At 46.0% G+C, this 19,201-nt stretch overlaps 2 protein-coding genes across 25 annotated transcripts in view; one reads left to right on the forward strand and one right to left on the reverse strand.

The window, feature by feature from the left end:
* GP6 (glycoprotein VI platelet) overlaps window positions 1-19,201 on the reverse strand; it is a 242,993-nt gene that overhangs the window by 161,462 nt on the left and 62,330 nt on the right. Inside the window, exon 4 of one of the 15 annotated variants that reach the window (XR_014806716.1) lies at window positions 12,060-12,237. The exons of the other annotated variants lie outside the window; for them this stretch is intronic. The gene's annotated coding sequence lies outside the window, so the exon portion shown is untranslated. The remainder of the gene's footprint in view (window positions 1-12,059; window positions 12,238-19,201) is intronic. 15 annotated transcript variants of the gene reach the window in all.
* On the forward strand, window positions 11,880-17,728 carry LOC100511639 (leukocyte immunoglobulin-like receptor subfamily B member 3-like). Of its 10 annotated transcripts, none has more exons than XR_014804845.1 (9): window positions 11,883-11,976; window positions 12,076-12,111; window positions 12,293-12,556; window positions 12,805-13,104; window positions 13,326-13,367; window positions 14,658-15,011; window positions 15,427-15,552; window positions 17,127-17,179; window positions 17,273-17,728. XR_014804845.1 is itself a non-coding variant. In XM_084958206.1 (9 exons), exons 1-9 carry the CDS (start codon window positions 11,943-11,945, stop codon window positions 17,278-17,280), a joined length of 999 nt encoding a protein of 332 aa, XP_084814332.1. In that variant the 5' UTR covers window positions 11,883-11,942; the 3' UTR covers window positions 17,281-17,728.

Here is a 19,201-nt window from a genome sequence, read left to right on the forward strand (position 1 = left end):
AGAAGAAGAGGAAGAACTAGGACTGAGGAAACCGCAATCAGAGAGCAGTCACTCAAATAAGCCAGCATACAGATTTAATCATGAACATGCTTCAAACAAAATAAAATTAAAAAGAAAAAAATAAAAAAGAGTCATCAAAACCATAAAATGTGGGCAAGGGATGTAAGGAGGTAAATAACCCTTTTTGTTTGTTTGTTTGTATGTTTCTCTTCTTAATTTTAATATAGTAATGAAGTGTTTGAACTTACAGGATCATCAGGCTAAAACACACAATTATGGAAAGGGGTTAGCATACTTAAAAAACAGGGCAACCACAAGCCAAAACCAAATATTGCATTTGCAAAAAATGAAAAAAAAAATACACTCAAGCAGATAACAACAGGAGACCATCCAACCAAAAAAAAAAAAAGAAAGGAAGAATGGAGAACCATAGAATCAAGTGGAACACGAGGTTCAAATGGCAATAAATAATCATCTATCAATTATCACCTTAAATGTCAATGGACTGAATGCCCCAATCAAAAGACACAGAGTGGCTGAGTGGATAAAAAGGCAAAAACCTTCAATATGCTGCCTACAAGAAACTCACCTTAGGACAAAAGATACATATAGATTGAAAGTGAAAGGGTGGGGGAAATTATTTCACGCCAATAGACATGACAGAAAAGCAGGAGTCGCAACGCTCATATCAGACAAAATAGACTTGAAAACAAAAGACATAAAGAAAGACAAAGAAGGACACTATTTAATGATTAAGGGATCCATCCAAGGAGAGGATGTTACTATCATCAACATATATGCCCCAAATATAGGAGCACCCAGATACATACAACAAATATTAACAGACATAAAGGGGGATATTGATGAGAATACAATCATAGTAGGAGACCTAAATACCCCCCTCACATCAATGGACAGATCCTCTAGACAGAAAACCAATAAAGCAACAGAGATCCTAAAGGAAACAATAGAAAAGTTAGACTTAATTGATATCTTCAGGACACTACATCCAAAAAAATCAGAATACACATTCTTCTCAAATGCTCATGGAACATTCTCAAGAATCGACCACATATTGGGACACAAAGCGAATCTCAATAAATTTAGGAGCGTAGAAATTATCTCAAGTATCTTCTCTGACCACAATGCCATGAAATTAGAAATCAACCATGGGAAAAGCAAAGAGAAAAAACCTACTCCATGGAGACTAAACAACATGCTACTAAAAAATCAATGGGTCAATGAGGAAATCAAGAAGGAAATTAAAAACTACCTCGAAACAAATGATAATGAAGACACAACCTCTCAAAACCTATGGGATGCTGCGAAAGCAGTGCTCAGAGGGAAATTTATAGCAATACAGGCCTTTCTCAAAAAAGAAGAAAGATCCCAAATTGACAACTTAACCCTCCACCTTAACGAATTAGAAAAAGAAGAACAAAAAAGTCCTAAAGTCAGCAGAAGGAAGGAAATTATAAAGATCAAAGAAGAAATCAATAAAATAGAGACTCAAAAAACAATAGAGAAAATTAATAAAACCAAGAGCTGGTTCTTTGAAAAGGTGAACAAAATTGACAAACCCCTGGCCAGACTCACTAAAAAGAGGAGATAAAGAACCCAAATAACCAAAATTATAAATGAAAAAGGAGAAATCACAACAGATACAGCAGAAATGCAAAAAACCATAAGAGAATACTATGAACAACTGTATGGCAACAAGTTTGACAATCTGGAAGAAATGGACAATTTTCTAGAATCTTACAGCCTGCCAAAACTGAATCAAGCAGAAACAGACCAACTGAACAGACCGATCACTAGAAATGAAATTGAAGAGGTCATAAAATCACTCCCTACAAATAAAAGTCCAGGACCACATGGCTTCACAGGTGAATTTTATCAAACATATAAAGAGGAATTGGTGCCCATCCTCCTTAAACTCTTTCAAAAGGTTGAAGAAGAAGGAATACTCCCAAAGACATTCTATGAGGCCACCATCACCCTCATTCCAAAACCAGACAGAGATACCACCAAAAAAGAAAACTATCAGCCAATATCATTGATGAATATAGATGCAAAAATTCTCAACAAGATCTTAGCTAACCGAATCCAACAACATACCAAAAAAATTATACACCATGACCAGGTTGGGTTCATCCCAGGTTCACAAGGATGGTTCAACATACGCAAATCAATCAGCATCATACACCACATTAACAAAAAAAAAAGTCAAAAATCATATGATCATCTCAATAGATGCAGAAAAAGCATTTGACAAAGTTCAACATCCATTCATGATCAAGACCCTCGCCAAAGTGGGTATAGAGGGAACATTCCTGAATATAATCAAAGCCATTTATGATAAACCCACAGCAAATATAATACTCAATGGGGAAAAACTGAAAGCCTTCTCACTCAAATCTGGAACAAGACAGGGATGCCCACTCTCACCACTGCTCTTCAACATTGTTTTGGAAGTCTTAGCCACAGCAATTAGACAAACAAAAGAAATCAAAGGCATCCATATAGGAAGAGAAGAGATCAAACTGTCACTGTATGCAGATGACATGATACTATACATAGAAAACCCTAAGGACTCAACCCAAAAACTCCTTGAACTGATTAATAAATTCAGCAAAGTGGCAGGATATAAGATTAACATTCAGAAGTCAGTTGCATTTCTGTATACCAGCAATGAAACCTTAGAAAAGGAATACAAAAATACGATACCTTTTAAAATTGTACCTCACAAAATCAAATACCTCGGAATACACCTGACCAAAGAGGTAAAGGACCTATATGCCGAGAACTATAAAACTTTAATCAAAGAAATCAAAGAAGATGTAAAGAAATGGAAAGATATTCCATGTTCCTGGATTGGAAAAATCAATATTGTGAAAATGGCCATACTACCCAAAGCAATCTACAGATTCAATGCAATCCCTATCAAATTACCCATGACATTTTTCACAGAACTAGAACAAACAATCCAAACATTTATATGGAACCACAAAAGACCCAGAATCGCCAAAGCAATCCTGAGAAACAAAAACCAAGCAGGAGGCATAACTCTCCCAGACTTCAAGAAATACTACAAAGCCACAGTCATCAAAACAGTGTGGTACTGGTATCAAAACAGACAGACAGACCAATGGAACAGAATAGAGAATCCGGAAATAAACCCTGACACCTATGGTCAATTAATCTTTGACAAGGGAGGCAAGAACATAAAATGGGAAAAGGAACGTCTATTCAGCAAGCATTGCTGGGAAACCTGGACAGCTGCATGCAAAGCAGTGAAACTAGAACACACCCTCACACCATGCACAAAAATAAACTCCAAATGGCTGAAAGACTTAAATATACGACAGGACACCATCAAACTCCTAGAAGAAAACATAGGCAAAACACTCTCTGACATCAACATCATGAATATTTTCTCAGGTCAGTCTCCCAAAGCAATAGAAATTAGAGCAAAAATAAACCCATGGGACCTCATCAAACTGAAAAGCTTTTGCACAGCAAAGGAAACCAAAAAGAAAACAAAAAGACAACTTACAGAATGGGAGAAAATAGTTTCAAATGATGCAACTGACAAGGGCTTAATCTCTAGAATATATAAGCAATTCATACAACTCAACAGCAAAAAAACCAATCAATCAATGGAAAAATGGGCAAAAGACCTGAATAGACATTTCTCCAAAGAAGATATACAGATGGCCAACAAACACATGAAAAAATGCTCAACATCGCTGATTATAAGAGAAATGCAAATCAAAACTACCATGAGATACCACCTCACACCAGTCAGAATGGCCATCATTAATAAATCCACAAAAAACAAGTGCTGGAGGGGGTGTGGAGAAAAGGGAACCCTCCTGCACTGCTGGTGGGAATGTAAACTGGTACAGCCACTATGGAGAACAGTTTGGAGATACGTTAGAAATCTATACATAGAACTTCCATATGACCCTGCAATCCCACTCTTGGGCATCTATCCGGACAAAGCTCTACTTAAAAGAGACACATGCACCTGCATGTTCATTGCAGCCCAATTCACAATAGCCAGGACATGGAAACAGTCCAAATGTCCATCAACAGATGATTGGATTCGGAAGATGTGGTATATATACACAATGGAATACTACTCAGCCATAAAAAAGGATGACATCATGCCATTTGCAGCAACATGGATGGAACTAGAGAATCTCATACTGAGTGAAATGAGCCAGAAAGACAAAGACAAATACCATATGATATCACTTATAACTGGAATCTAATATCCAGCACAAATGAACATCTCCTCAGAAAAGAAAATTATGGACTTGGAGAAGAGACTTGTGGTTGCCTGATGGGAGGGGGAGGGAGTGGGAGGGATCGGGAGCTTGGGCTTATCAGACACAACCTAGAATAGATTTACAAGGAGATCCTGCTGAATAGCATTGAGAACTATGTCTAGATACTTCATGTTGCAACAGAAGAAAGGGTGGGGGGAAAAGCTGTAATTGCAATGTATACATGTAAGGATAACTTGATCCCCTTGCTGTACAGTGGGAAAAAAAAATTAAAAAGAATATCATAGTCCAAATATGGAGGAAACCAAACATGCTTTTTAAACATAAAAACCAAACTACCACACCTAAGATAGATAAGCAAGAAGGATTTACTGTATAACACAGGGAGTTCTATTCAATATCTTATAATAATCTATAATGGAATATAATCAGAAAAAAACTGAATCACTATGCAGTACACCTGAAATGAACCCAATATCGTAAATCAACTGTGACTTCAACTTTTAGAAACGTAAAATTTAGTGATGATTTCATGTGCTTTCTAAGCCCACTGCATATATTAACTCATTCGATATTCAACCAAGAGTGTGAGACATAGCATCACCATACTAATTTGCACACAATAAACCTGAGGCAAGACAATTTACAGAATGGGAGAAAATAGTTTCAAATGATGCAACTGATAAGGGCTTAATATCTAAAATATACAAGCAACTTATACAACTCAATAGCAAAAAAAGCCAACATCCCAATGGAAAAATGGGCAAAAGACCTGAAAAGACATTTTTCCAAGGAAGATATACAGATGGCAAATAAGCACATGAAAAAATGCTCAACGTCACTGATTATTAGAGAAATGCAAATCAAAACTACCATGAGATACCACCTCACACCAGTCAGAATGGCTGTCATTAAAAAGTCCACAACTAACAAATGCTGGAGAGGGTGTGGAGAAAAGGGATCCCTCCTACACTGTTGGTGGGAATATAAGCTGGTACAACCACTATGGAGAACAGTGTGGAGGTACCTTAGAAAACTATCCATGGAACTACCATATGACACAGCAATCCCACTCTTGGGCATATATCTGGACAAAACTTTCCTTAAAAAAGACACATGCACCCGCATGTTCATTGCAGCTCTATTCACAATAGTCAAGACATGGAAACAACCTACATGTCCATCGAGAGATGACTGGATTAGGAAGATGTGGTATATACACACAATGGACTACTACTCAGCCATAAAAAAGAATTAAATAATGCCACTAGCAGCAACATGGATGGAACTAGAGACTCTCATACTGAATGAAGTAAGTCAGAAAAAGAAAGACAGGAGTTCCCGTCGTGGCGCAGTGGTTAACGAATCCGACTAGGAACCATGAGGTTGCAGGTTCGGTCCCTGCCCTTGCTCAGTGGGTTAACGATCCGGCGTTGCTGTGAGCTGTGGTGTAGGTTGCAGATGCGGCTCGTATCCCGCGTTGCTGTGGCTCTGGCGTAGGCGGGCGGCTGCAGCTCCGATTCAACCCCTAGCCTGGGAACCTCCATATGCCGCAGAAGCGGCCCAAGAAATAGCAAAAAAGACAGAAAAAAAAAAAAAAGAAAAGAAAAAGAAAAAGAAAGACAAATACCATATGATATCACCTATATCTGGAATCTAATATATGGCACAAATGAACCTTTTCACAGAAAAGAAAATCATGGACTTGGAGAGTAGACTTGTGGTTGCCAAGGGGGAGGGGAGCTTGGGATTCACAGATGCAAACTCTTGCCTTTGGAATGGATTAGCAATGAGATCCTGCTGTGTAGCTCTAGGAACTATGTCTAGTCACTTATGATGGAGCATGATCATGTGAGAAAATAGGTGTACATGTATGTGTAACTGGGTCACCATATGCTGTACAGTAGGAAAAAAAACTGTATTGGGGAAATAACAACTAACTAAATAAATAAATAAATAAATTCATACCCAAAAAAAAAAAAACAAAACCCCCGAGGCAGAGTGTGGGGAAGGCAGTCAAAATTGAGAGGACATACTCTTAACCAGGAGCCAGGATGACTTTTCTTTAAAGAGCCAGATAGTAAATATTTTGAATTTTACAGGAAATACAGTCTCTGTTGCATCTACTCAATTCTGCCACAGACAACCCATAGTGAACGGGCTGACTGCGTTCCAATAAAACTTTATTAACAACAACAAGTAAGGGGCTGGGTTCAGCCACTGGTCATAGGTTGCCAGCCCTTGCTCTTCCCTATTATTCTCAACTTTCCACTTTAAACTGGAGAAATAGAAAGGGTGAGGGGGACAGAAAGGGAGAGGAAAGGAGGAAAGAGAAGAAAGAAGAAAGAAATTCAGAGTTCCCATTGTGGTGCAGTGGAAACGAATCTAACTAGAAACCATGAGGTTTCGGGTTCCATCCCTGGCTTCGCTCAGTGGGTTAAGGATCCAGCACTGCCATGTGCTGTGGTGTAGGTCGCAGGTGTGGCTTGGATCCTGGGTTGCTGTGGCTGTGGCATAGACCAGCAGCTGTAACTCCGATTAGACCCTTAGCCTGGGAACCTCCATATGCCCCAGATTACAGCCCTAAAAAAAAAAAGACAAAAAAAAAAAAAAAGAAGAAGAAGAAAGAAATGCGAGTTAAATCAAGTCAAGGGTAGTACTCCATTATTACATTTAGAGTGGATGAGCAATGAGGTCCTACTGTACAGGGCAAGGATGGGAGAGAGCATGAGAAAAAAAATGTGTGTATGTGTATGACTGGAGCACTCTGCTGTACCCAGAAAGTGGCACAACACAGTCAACCAACTGTACATTAATACAAATAATTTTTTTAATTTAAAAATTTTTAAATGTCAGGGGTATTCACCAGGTCTCTACATAATCAAATATGTGGAATCGCCACCACATATCTGTGAAAAGGACAATATTTCAAATATACGATTGAGAACTAGAACCCTACTAGTATCCATGGGGATGTGGTTCAATCCTGGCCTTGCTCAGTGGGTTAAGGATCCAGCATTGCCGCAAGTTGCAGCATAGGTCACCGATGCGGCTCAGACCCGGCGTGGCTGTGGCTGTGGTGCAGGCCGGCAGCTGCAGCTCCAATTGGACCCCTGGCCTGGGAACCTCCATATGCCACAGGTGCAGCCCTAAAAATAATCACAAAATGTTTAAAAGTAATGTTCAATTAGCTCTAGGATTATAATTGGCTAATGATACAGGATTCAAATCAAGACAATGAGGCATGACAGTCAGGGCCTTGAGCTGTTAAGCACAATAGCTCGCGAGATGGTTAATTCATCGTCTAAATAACCACATGCATATATTTGTCACATCACACACATTTTCAGAGTTCAGAAAACCAACTGGAAAGACACATAATCATGTATTTATCCTCAGAGTCGTATGTGTTATGAGCCAGTCTTTATATCATTTAATAATCCCACCATCCTGGGATGTACGTGTGCTCTTGCCTTTTTTTTTTTTTTTTTTTTTTCGGTCTTTTTGTCTTTTAAGGCTGCATCTGCGGCATATGAAGGTTCCCAGGCTAGGGGTCAAATCAGAGCTGTAGCCACCAGCCTACACCAGAGCCACAGCAACGCCGGATCCTTAACCCGCTGAGCAAGGCCAGGGATCGAACCCTCAATCTCATGGTTCCTGGTCGGGTTCGTTAACCACTGAGCCACAATGGGAACTCCCAAAATTCCCTGTTTCTAGTTAGGGTCTTCAAATGCTGCCCCCTTGGGACAGATGAAGCTGGAGGACATGGTGCTGAGTGAAATAAACCAGACGGAGACAGAGAATGGATGGTGCCGCTTCTATGTGGCATCTATAAAAGCTGAACCCATAGAAACAGAGGGGAATGGCAGGTACCAGGGGGCGGGAGCTGGAGGAACTGGGGAGGTGTAGGTCAAAGGGCGGAAACTTCCAGTTACGAGGTGACTAAGTCCTAGGAAACTAAGGTGCAGTGGTGACTACAGCTCTCCATCTGGCATCGTGTGCTTGCAAGGTGCTGAGAGAGTCCATCTCAGTTATTCCCACCACAAAAAAAGAAATGATGTAACGTGATAGGAACGTTAGCTAAGGCTCTGGAGGAATGCTACTGCCTTACATAAATGTATCAAATCAACACTGGATTTTCACTTATGGTGTAAGTGTAATGTATCAAACTTACCCAGCATCAGAGGTCAGCGACATCCCATCAATCAATCAATCAAAATCAAAGGAATGAGGTCCTGATACATGTTACCACAGGGAAGAACTCTGAAAACATGCCAAGTGAAAGATGCCTGATGCAAAAGCCCACCTATTGTACAATGGAATACGACTCAGCCATAAAAAAGAACCAAATAAGGCCATTTGCAGCAACATGGATGCAACTAGAGACTCTCATACCGAGTGAAGTCAGAAAAAGGACAAATACCATATGATATCACTGATATCTGGAATGTAATATACAGCACAAATGAACCTTTCCACAGAAAAGAAAATGATGGATTTGATGAACAGACTTGTGGTTGCCTAGGGGGAAGAGGAGGGAGTGGGATGGACTGGGAGCTTGGGGTTAACGGATGCAAACTATTGCTTTTGGAATGGATTAGCAGTGAGATCCTGCTGTTAAGCCTTGAGAACTACGGCTAGTCACTTATGATGGAGCATGATAATGAGAGAAAAAAGAATGTAAGCATGTATGTGTAACTGGGTCGCCATGCTGCACAGTAGGAAAAAAACTGAATTGTGAAATAACAATAATAAAAAAATGTGATAAAGAAAATTCCAAGAAAGTCAAACTTAGATATAATTTCCAAGAACGTTTCCAAGAAAAAAAAGTTTCCCAGGAAAAAAATTTCCAAGAAGGTTAAACCTATAGAGTACATTGCCTGGAGCCAGAGGTGTAAGAAGCACAAACCGCAAAGGGGAATTTGCGATCTTATCGGGACCATAAAATGTTCTAAAACTGGCTCGTGGTGATGGTCACATAAACTGGTAAACTTATTAAAAATCATTCCATTATGCATATGCATGACTTTTTCTAGGAATTTTTCTCTGAAAACCATCTAGCAGAGTGACAGGTGTCTGCTGGCTCTCACGGCCATTCTAAATCAGGAGTCAGCAAACTTTTTTGGTCCAGGCCAAATACCAAATTGCAACACATTTGGTCTCCATTGCAACTGCTCAGTTCTGCTGTTACAGCCTAAAGCAACTGTGTGCCCATAAAAACTCTGCATATGAACACTAAATTTTTTTTCTTTTTTTTTTTTTTTGTCTTTTCTAGGGCCGTACCCGCAGCATATGGAGGTTCCCAGGCTAGGGGTCAAATCAGAGCCATAGCCACCGGCCTACACCACAGCCACAGCAACACGGATCCAAGCCACATCTTCGATCTACACCACAGCTCACGGCAATGCCGGACCCTTAACCCACTGAGCGAGGCCAGGGATCAAACCCGCAACCTCATGGTTCCTAGTCAGGTTCGTTAACCACTACGCCACGACAGGAACTCTGAACGCTAAATTTTGAATTGTGAATCATTTTCATGGGTCACAAAATATTGATTTTTACTTTTTTGTCATTATTTTTCTTAATTTAATTTGAGTGGAGTATAGTTGACTTACAATATCGTAATCATTTCAGGTGTATGGCCAAGTGAATCAGTCATACATACAAACAGATCTGTTCTTTTTCCCCATGTGAGTTATTACAGACTGTTGAGTGATTTTCCTGTGCTATGCAGTAGGTTCTCATGAATTATCTATTTTACACAGGAGGGCATGTGCGTGTGTGTGATTCCCACCTTCCCAAGTCTTTCTCCCCCAAGTGGTTTCACCTGTGATAACCGTAGGATTGGTTTTGAAATATGTGAGTTTGTTCCTGTCTTTTAAATAAGTCCTTCTGTATCACTTTTTATTAGATTCCACATATACGGGATATCATGGGATATTTGTCTCTCTCTGTGACCTCCTTCACTTAGTAAGATAATCTCTATGGTTTTTTTCTTATTAAGGCCACACCCGAGGCCTACGGAAGTTCCCGGGGGAGGGGTCGAATCGGAGCTGCAGGTGCCCGCCTGCACCACAGCCACAGCAACATGCGATCCGAGCTGCATCTGCAACCTACACCACAGCTCAAGGCAGCACCAGATCCCTGATCCGAGATCAAAACCACATCCTTATGGATACTAGTCTGATTTGTTTCTGCTGCACCACAACAGGAAGTCCGATTTTTTAACCATTTAAAGTGTATAAAAATAAGCTCATGGAACATTCAGGGTTTGTGCTGACTCATAAATAAATAAATTAATTTAATTAAATAGGAGTTTCCATTGTGGCTCAGCAGTAATAAACCTGACGTGTATCCATGAGGATGCAGGTTCGATCCCTGGCCACGCTCAGTGGGTTAAGGATCTGGCATTGCCATGAGCTGACACAGCTCAGATATTGCTGTGGCTGTGGTACTGGCCGGCGGCTATAGCTCCAATTCAAACCCTAGGTACCTCCATATGCTGTGGAATGTGACCCTAAAAAGACCAATAAATAAGTAAATAAATAAATAAAATGTATAAATCATTCTAGTCTTTGGGCATACAAAAACAGACAGTGGATTTAAGAACTCATAACCCAGTCTTGCAGGCTGTGCTCCAAAAAACTGAAACCAAAACAGCTTGAGAATAAGGAAATGCTTAGGATTATGCCTGGAAAGCCAGGAGTTCCCTGGTAGCCTAGTGGTTAAGGATCTGGCCTTGTCACTGCTGTGACACAGGTTCCACCCCTGGCTCAGACACAGCCAAAAAAAAAAAAAAATGGAATGCAGCATTACGTAGCCAGGGCCAGGGTTTCCGCTACAGCATGAGGAGGTCTGCGGTGTCTCTGCAGTGCCAGGATGCAAGTTCGATCCCGGGCTGGGCAGAGTGGCTTAGAGATCCCTACGTTGCCACCAGGGCGGCATAGGTCGAAACCGCAGGCCAGCCCCAGAACTCCATGTGCCGTGGGGCCGCCAAAAACGGAAAGAAAAAAAGAAAGGGACAGGCGTGAATTCACTCGAGGGTTCAGAGCCGAACTCCAAGTGGAAATGACAGCCTGTTTTGCTCCTGAGGCTCTTGTACCCCTTGTTTTTTGCAGAAAGATTTAAATGTTGATGTGGGAGTGCAGACGAGAAATAGGCATCAGGGACTTCCCGTTGTGGCTCAGTGGTTAACGAATCCGACTAAGAACCAGGAGGTGGCGGGTTCCATCCCTGGCCTCGCTCAGTGGGTTAAGGATCCGGCATTTCTGTGAGCTGTGGTTTTGGTCACAGACGCAGCTCAGATCCTGTGTTGCTGTGGCTCTGGCCTAGGCCGGCAGCTACAGCTCCGACTGGACCCCTAGCCTGGGAACCTCCATATGACGTGGGTGCAGCCCTAAAATGACAAAAAAATAAATAAATAAAAAGGAAAATAGGAATCAGGCTAGACCGCTTGTAGTTTAAGTTCACAGGTTTCGCATCTTCATGAGGAAGCCCCACCCAGGGGAAGTGGAGGAAGAGGATGTAGGCTGGCCTTGCTCCGGTGGGGAGAGCAGGGTTTCATTCCCACACTTCCTGGAGGGCCAGGTCACTTCCGGAGAAGCCTGCTCAGCATCACGGAGCCCAGCAGGACGGCCTGGACCCAGGATCATGTCCCTGCTTCTGCCCATGCTGCTCTTCCTCGGTGAGTCCAGGAGAGAGGCTGGGGCACAAGCAGACGGCTATGGGGGGCAGGTCTGGCGGTGCCTTAAGAGGGGCTATTCTCACCTGGGTTTCCTTCCAGGGTTTTATCCAGGCCAGAACACGCAGGAACAGAACGGTGAGTCGTCCTTGTCATACGCCCAAGGAACCAGGCACGTTCAGCTCAGACAGCAGCTCCCAGGGAGGCTGGGAAGCGGGGACTGGGCATTCACTCTGGGGGCTGCACAGGGGGCCGAAGTGGAGGCTGGTGTGAGAAACAGACACACCTGTGACTCCCTTACCTGTCCCCTTGCTTCTAGGAAATCTCTCTCCACCGCTTATCACAGCTCTGCCTGGATCCTTGGTTCCACCAAAACAGCCTGTGACCATCCTGTGCCGAGGGCCCAAACAAGCTGAAGCGTACAGGATAACCAGAGTGGGAAGTCCTGAGCCCCAGGAAAGAGAGGCCAACACGGTGGCTTTCCCAGAGCTAAGCCCAGACCTTGTGGGCCCGTACCACTGCTCCTACAAGATTGGAGAGGACTGGTCCCCGCTCAGCAACCTCCTGTATCTGGTGATGACAGGTGAGTGAGACACAGAGGCTGAGCCAGGACCGACTCCCCTGCAGAGGGAAGAACCAGGCTTTGGAGAAGCGAAGCACAGAGGACCAAACCTGTGTCCTCAGCGAGGATTCGGGGATGACGCTGAGCTAGGTCTCCTTGGGGCAGCACGAGGAGGGGAGGGAAACCAGAGCCTGTCTGTTCTCAGGGGGGGAAAGGGACAGTGCCTACGTGCCCCCCCCCCCAAATCACCAAACTTCCTTTTTTCTCAGAAGCTTATGAGAAACCCTCTCTCTCGAGCATGACTGGCACTGTGGTGGCTTCGGGGGAGAATGTGAAATTGCAGTGTTTCTCCAAAGTAAACTTTGAAGCATTTATTCTCATCAAAAACAATGGAAGTCACACCTTCCAGGAACAAAGCTCCACCCCCCAGGGCAGAGGAGCCCAGGCCATCTTCCTCTTGAGTCAAGTCTCCTCTGCACAGGCAGGGACCTACAGATGCTGTGGTGTCTTCAACCAAGGCCCCTTCCTGTGGTCTCAGCCCAGCAACCAAGTGCAGCTTCAGGTCAAAGGTGAGGACGCCAGCCCATTCATCCCATGTCCCCTTCTGGAAGCTGTCACCATCCAGTTTAAGCAGCACTTGGGAAAGGAAGATAGCAGATGGGAAGGTGGTATCAGACGCGAAGCGGTGAGGCCTGCGCCCCCTCACCCACCATCAGGGAAGGGTCCTAAAGTCACTGGGAACCTGGGAGCAGAGATCAAGAAAACTGCCCCCCTTCCCCCTGTTTTGCAGAAGCTACTGATCCTGATGCCACAGAGTCCGAACATCCAACTGGTGAGTAACGGAGTTTCGGTGGAAACCTGAAAGGAGTCTCCATTGTCCGTTCCCTCTGACGCGGAGTCTCGAGGGCCTGCACCAGAGGCAGAACTGGCTCCTTGGGAGGCTTCTGCTGGCTGGAGGCAGGGAGCAAACAGATATAAGAGGGAGGGCTGCTCTCCCTAAGAGAGCACAGGCGATTAGAGAGTCTGCGGATTGAACATAAAATCAGGAGAATCCATAGACTACCATTCGCCAGTGAGCTGTACTGCCCGTAATCCTGAGAGCTTCTAGAATTCACAGCCTCACCCCTGAGCCCTACTCCCAGGAGGGCTGAGACGCCTAATCGTGAGCTCAGAATAATGGAGATGATCAGACAAGCTTGTTGGGCTGCTGGCTCCATCTCTGTACTGTGCTGAGGACACTGCAACGAGACGAGCTGTCTCTACGACTAACACGCCGGGAGCCCCGCTCCCGTCTTTCCCCTCCTCTGAGCCTCACTTCCTTCTCATAAACTCTGTGCAGTATTAAGAGGAACTACTGGGCCAAGACCTTCTATGCTTGTGGCCACTGTCACTTCCTTCTCGAGGAGAATTTAGTCTGAACTTGCTTCCCGGGCCATGTCTCTATCAGAGCCTGCGCTGCGTGTTTGGAGGGACCTCCCGTGGGGAAAGAGGCACATAGGAGGGGTTCCCAAAGCTGGGGAGGGGGTGCAAGAGCAGGGGTTTCCTCTTGGGCTCATTGCTCTTGAGTTGGCTGTGCCACCTGAGAGGGAATGTGCCCCGGGAAATCAGCCTCCTAAGTCTGAGTGAGAAGAATGCAGGACGCAAGATGCGGGTGTGTGACTGACGGGTGTTAAGCTTGCAAAGAAAGTGGATGGGCTGAGTTCCCGTCATGGCTCAGCAGAAAAGAATCAGACTTGAGGACCCAGGTTCAATCCCTGGCCTCGCTCCGTGGGTTAAGGCTCTGGCGTTGCCGTGAGCTGTGGTGTAGGTCACAGAGGCAGCCTGGATCCCGCACTGCTGTGGCTGTGGTGTAGGCGGGCAGCTGCAGCTCCAATTCAACCCCCAGCCTGGGAACAGGCTGCTGGTGAGGCCCTAAAAAACAAGAAAAACAAAGCGGGGGATGAGCTTATCCCAGCACCGTGGGGGGAGTGTGAGGGGAAGCCTAAGGGAACACACAAATGCACAAGCCAGAAAATCCACTGGGGTCAAAGAGAGCTAAGAGATGGAGAGACCCATGACTGCAAAACCGTAGGTGGGAGCTCTATCCAGCTCACTGCCTTTTTTTTTTTTTTTTTTTTTCCAGCTTAAGTGGAAGCTAGTATGCTTTAGCCAGGCTTTCTGGAATCCAGCCAACGCACTCTCTAAGTGCGGTCTCCAGTTGCTTTTGCCTAATGCGGACGCATCCTTTTTCCATACATTTTGATGTAACGACTCAGTTCTGAATTCTCGACGTGAACTGGCCCGTTAGCTTTGCCAGCCACTGACTCTTGATGCCCCTCTGCTGACTCTTTTCTGAGCGGTTCCTCCTCTACCAGGGGTCGGCAAATACGTGCTGTCGTGGGCCAGCGAGTCAGTGTTTGGGGGCGGTGTGGACGTCTGGTCTCCTGGGCACCTCCTCAGCTCCGCCCCACGGCGCCAGCGCATCCACAGGCAGCAGGTGGGAAGAAGGCAAGGTTCCCGTGGGATGGTAGAAACGGGCCCCGGAAACTGCACTGCAGACCGTTTGCACACGTCGCAGAACTTTACTCTTCCTTTGAACCGTGTCACCAGTGTAAGAGTCTAAGTCTATGCGGAGCTGGAGGGTCAGAGGGAAACAGCCACGGGCGGGCCCTGCGTCCGCGGCCAGCGTGTGCGGTCTCTATATTGAGCCCAGTTTCCAAGTCCTTTCTTCCTACGACTTCATGGAGCAAGCAGATGAGGTGGTCGAAGCGCACCCCCTTTTTCTAGGACCTAGGGTCAACGACTCTGAGCTCCGAGAGCGCGGTGGCTCCGCGGGGACACACAAAAACCACGCGGTATGCCAAGGTCCTTGATACAAGGCGGCCGCTCCAGCCCCGCTTCCTCTTTTGCAGCCAGGCCTCCCACCCAAACCTCCAAGGAGAAACGCCTAGGCCTTCTGATTGGTGCCCCAGTGGCCTCTGGTCTCCTGCTCCTCGTCTTGCTCCTCCTCGTGTGCTGTTGTCGCAAAGCCAGAAACAGTAGGTCCTTGGGAAGGATGGGACGCCCGCGCCGAGACCCTCGCGCAAACTCCACGGGCAGATGGGCGGGGCACTTGCCGGGGGCGGGGAAGGGGCCCAGGGGTCTGGAGCTGGGGGCTGTTTTGCGAGCTGATGCCGGGATTGTGGGAGCTTCCTGGGCCCCAGCTCTTACCTGTCACATCGGAAGGTGGGGCCGTGCAACACCTACAACCGCCCTCTCAAAACAGGAGGCTTATTTATAAATCTCTCCTTCAGGTTTATTGCAGTAGCGTTGATTTGCAAGGTTGTGTTAACTTCTGCTGCACGACAAAGCGACCCAGTCATACAGACACACACATCTGTTCTCTCTGATTCTTCTCCCACGTGGATTATCACAGGATACTGGGCAGCGTTCTCTGTGCCCTACAGCAGGTCCCTGTGGCCAGTCATTCCATGGACCTCAGTGTGCATGTGCCCAGCCCAGCCCCCAGTCCCTCCCTCCCCTGCCACCCGGCCCCCTGGGTAGCGAGAAGTTTTTCTAAGTCTGTGAGTCTGTTTCGGTTCTTCAGCTAAGTCCGTTCGTATCCCTTTTTTAGATTCCACATGGAAGTGATACCATCTCTAGAAGGCCATCTGCAGCCACGTGGATGAGCCCTCTCTTTGGTTATACTCACTGGGGCGCTGTATTTCTCAGATTGCAAATACAGAAAACAAAGTAGTGGTTACCAGGCGGGAGGGGGAAGGGTTCGGGACAACACAGGGTGGGGGGAGGAAGAGGTACAAACTATTCGGTGCAAAATAAGCTACAAAGATGTACTGTGCATCGTGGGGCATATACCAAATACTTCATGATAACTGTAAGCGGAGGATAACCTTTAAAGTGTACAACTCACTCTACTGTACACCTGTAACTTTTTTTTTTTTAGTTTGTTTATTTGTCTTTTTGCCTTTTCTAGGGCCGCTCCCACGGCACGTGGAGGTTCCCAGGCTAAAGGTCGAAGCGGAGCTGTAGCCGCCGGCCTACACCAGAGCCATAGCAACACCAGATCCAAGCCACGTCTGCAACCCACACCACAGCTCACGGCAACGCCAGATCCTTAACCCCACCAAGCAAGGCCAGGGATCGAACCCACAACCCCATGGTTCCTAGTCGGATTTGGTAACCACTGAGCCACAACGGGAACTCCTGTAACTTCTATAATAGGGTTCAATTAAAGAAAAAAATGACCCTCACTTTCCTAGTCTGCTCAGGTTGCTGTAACAGAAAACAGTGCATGTGATTCAAACAGCCAACACTCACGTCTCACAATTCTGGAGGCTGGGAAGATGCAGGTGCCGGGGATTTGGTGTGGGGTTAGGGTACTTTTATGCACAGCCACCTTCTTGCATATCCTCACACAGCAGAGAGAGACAGTGTGTGTGTCCTCATACTTCTCCGTGGAATCATGAGAATGCCACCCTCGCAACCCCGTCTGAATCTGATTAGCTCCCAAGGGCACCAGCTCCAGATACCCTCCCCTTGGGGGTTAGGGTGTCGCAGATGAACTGAGGCAGACACATCTATGTGGTCCGTAACCACCTCTTCTTCCATTCAGATGCTGCCAGCAAAGAGAGGCGGCCAGAGGCGGCTGGACCCACGGAGGGACAGGTGAGAGTCCCCCCACCCCCGCCCCCGCTGCCCTCACCTACCCCTGGGGCCCCGTGTCACACATGCATTCCACAGTCTCCCTGCCTTCCCCAGGCCTCTGAAGCACCAGACCCGCAGGAAGTCACCTACTGCCAGCTGACCTGCAGTGTCCCCCAGCGGGGGACAGCTGGATCACCCTCCTTGGTGCCCAGGCAGACCCAGACCAGCGAGTATGCAACGCTCGCCCTAAGATGAGCCAGGCACCGGTGCCGGCATTTCATCAGGACGGTGGAACTTCCAGCTGCCTGTTGGTGGCTCCCTCCTCTGGAATTGAGCTTCCAAATCGGAGGCCATCAGCCTGGCTGAGGGGACCCACGTTACTCAGACAGTCCTGCTGCTCTCCTCCGCCCCGAAATCTACAGAGCTCAACAGGATCACCCAGTCAGCTCCAGGATCTCTATTGTAATTGGCCGGGGATTCCTGAGACACTCCAAAGTTATCAGAAAAGCCACAGGGTCATGTTTCTTAACTTTTCATTGTGCATCAATTAAACAGATATGCTTAAATTGGCTTGGATGCCAGGTTTTGTGTCCCAGCCGAGAGGCACAGGAAAGACCCTAACACCATTCCTCTTGTCCCAGAGCTGACAGTCCAGGGCTGGTGTCAGTAAATGGGGGCCCGGGAGCCACATCTGGCAAGCCACCTGTTTCTCACGGCCCAAACATTTTACATTTTCACACTTTTTAACACCTTTGGCCTTTTTAGCGGTAAAATACACACAACATAAAATTTAGCATTTGAACCATTTTTATTTTATTTATTTATTTTTTTTTTTTTTTTTGTCTTTTTGTCTTTTTGCCTTTTCTAGGGCCACTTCCCACGACATATGGAGGTTCCCAGGCTAGGGGTGGAATCGGAGCTGTAGCCTCCAGCCTATGCCACAGCCACAGCAATGCAGGATCCCAGCTGCATCTGCGACCTACACCACAGCTCAGCAACGCCGGATCCTCAACCCACGGAGCCAGGCTAGGGATGGATTTGTTAACCACTGAGCCACGACGGGAAATCCACCACTGCACGTTATACGGTTGAAAAACATCAAAAGAAGAACCCTATTTGAAACGACTTCGTTGCAGTATGAATGACACACAAGGAACAGCACGTCTTTAATGGGTACTATGTGGTGAACCTGAACAAATGCAAACCGTGTGACCCACCACCACAATTAAGGCTCCAGACGCACCCAGATTCGCCAAACCCAAAGGGCCCCAACTAGGATGAAAAAATAACATTTTACGACATGTGGAAATTATGTGACATTCAAACTTCGACGTCCCTAAGTAAAGGTTTATTGGAACACAGCCACGCAGGCTGACCTAACGTGCTGCTTGTGGCTGTTTTCACACAATCATGGTCGAATTAAAGAGCTGCAACGGGGGTTCCCGTCATGGCGCAGCAGAAACACATCCAACTAAGAACCACTCGGGTTCCATCAGCAGGTTAAGGATCTGGCGTTGCCGTGAGCTGTGGTGTAGGTCGCAGACACGGCTTGGATCCTGCGTGGCTGTGGCTGTGGTGTAGGTCGGCGGCTGTAGCTTCGACTGGACTCCTAGCCTGGGAACCTCCATATGCCGTGAGTAGGGCCCTAAAAAGAAAAAAAGAAAAAGAGTTGCAACAGAGGCCACATAGCCAACTATTGCTCGTGGGCCAAATCTGGTCCATTGCCTGTTTTCTGCAAAGAAAACTTTATTAAAACATGTCTGTGTTGGCTTTCATCGTACCTCCTTTTTCCCTTTAATGGCAACGTGCAGCCTTTGAGACAGAGAACTGTGGTTAACAAAGCCTGAAAGAGCTACTGTCTTGCCATTTACAGAGAACACGTATCACCGTCCAGCCCAGGGGGTGGCCGAAGTTAGGCAGACAGACTATCTTGTGATAATGCACTTTGTCAGGTCATGTGGGCGTGATACCAAATGAGGCCTTGGGAATTAGCCAGACGAACAGGAACCAGCCATGGAGGCCACGGCGAAGGATCTATGGGCA

The sequence above is a fragment of the Sus scrofa genome, chromosome 6 (genome assembly GCF_054392235.1).
Source record: "Sus scrofa isolate SSC_HxYL_T2T_F1_AM1 chromosome 6, Sscrofa_HxYL_maternal_Yorkshire_Landrace_v2.0, whole genome shotgun sequence".
NCBI classification, from domain to species: domain Eukaryota; kingdom Metazoa; phylum Chordata; class Mammalia; order Artiodactyla; family Suidae; genus Sus; species Sus scrofa.

Bases quoted from the DNA above. Each gene is read 5' to 3' on its own strand.
- LOC100511639 (XM_005664832.4), top strand. From the start codon at position 11,943: ATGTCCCTGCTTCTGCCCATGCTGCTCTTCCTCG. The intron at 11,977-12,075 runs GTGAGTCCAGGA...GTTTCCTTCCAG, and splicing joins GCCCATGCTGCTCTTCCTCG to GGTTTTATCCAGGCCAGAAC. The intron at 12,557-12,807 runs GTGAGTGAGACA...TTTTCTCAGAAG, and splicing joins CCTGTATCTGGTGATGACAG to CTTATGAGAAACCCTCTCTC.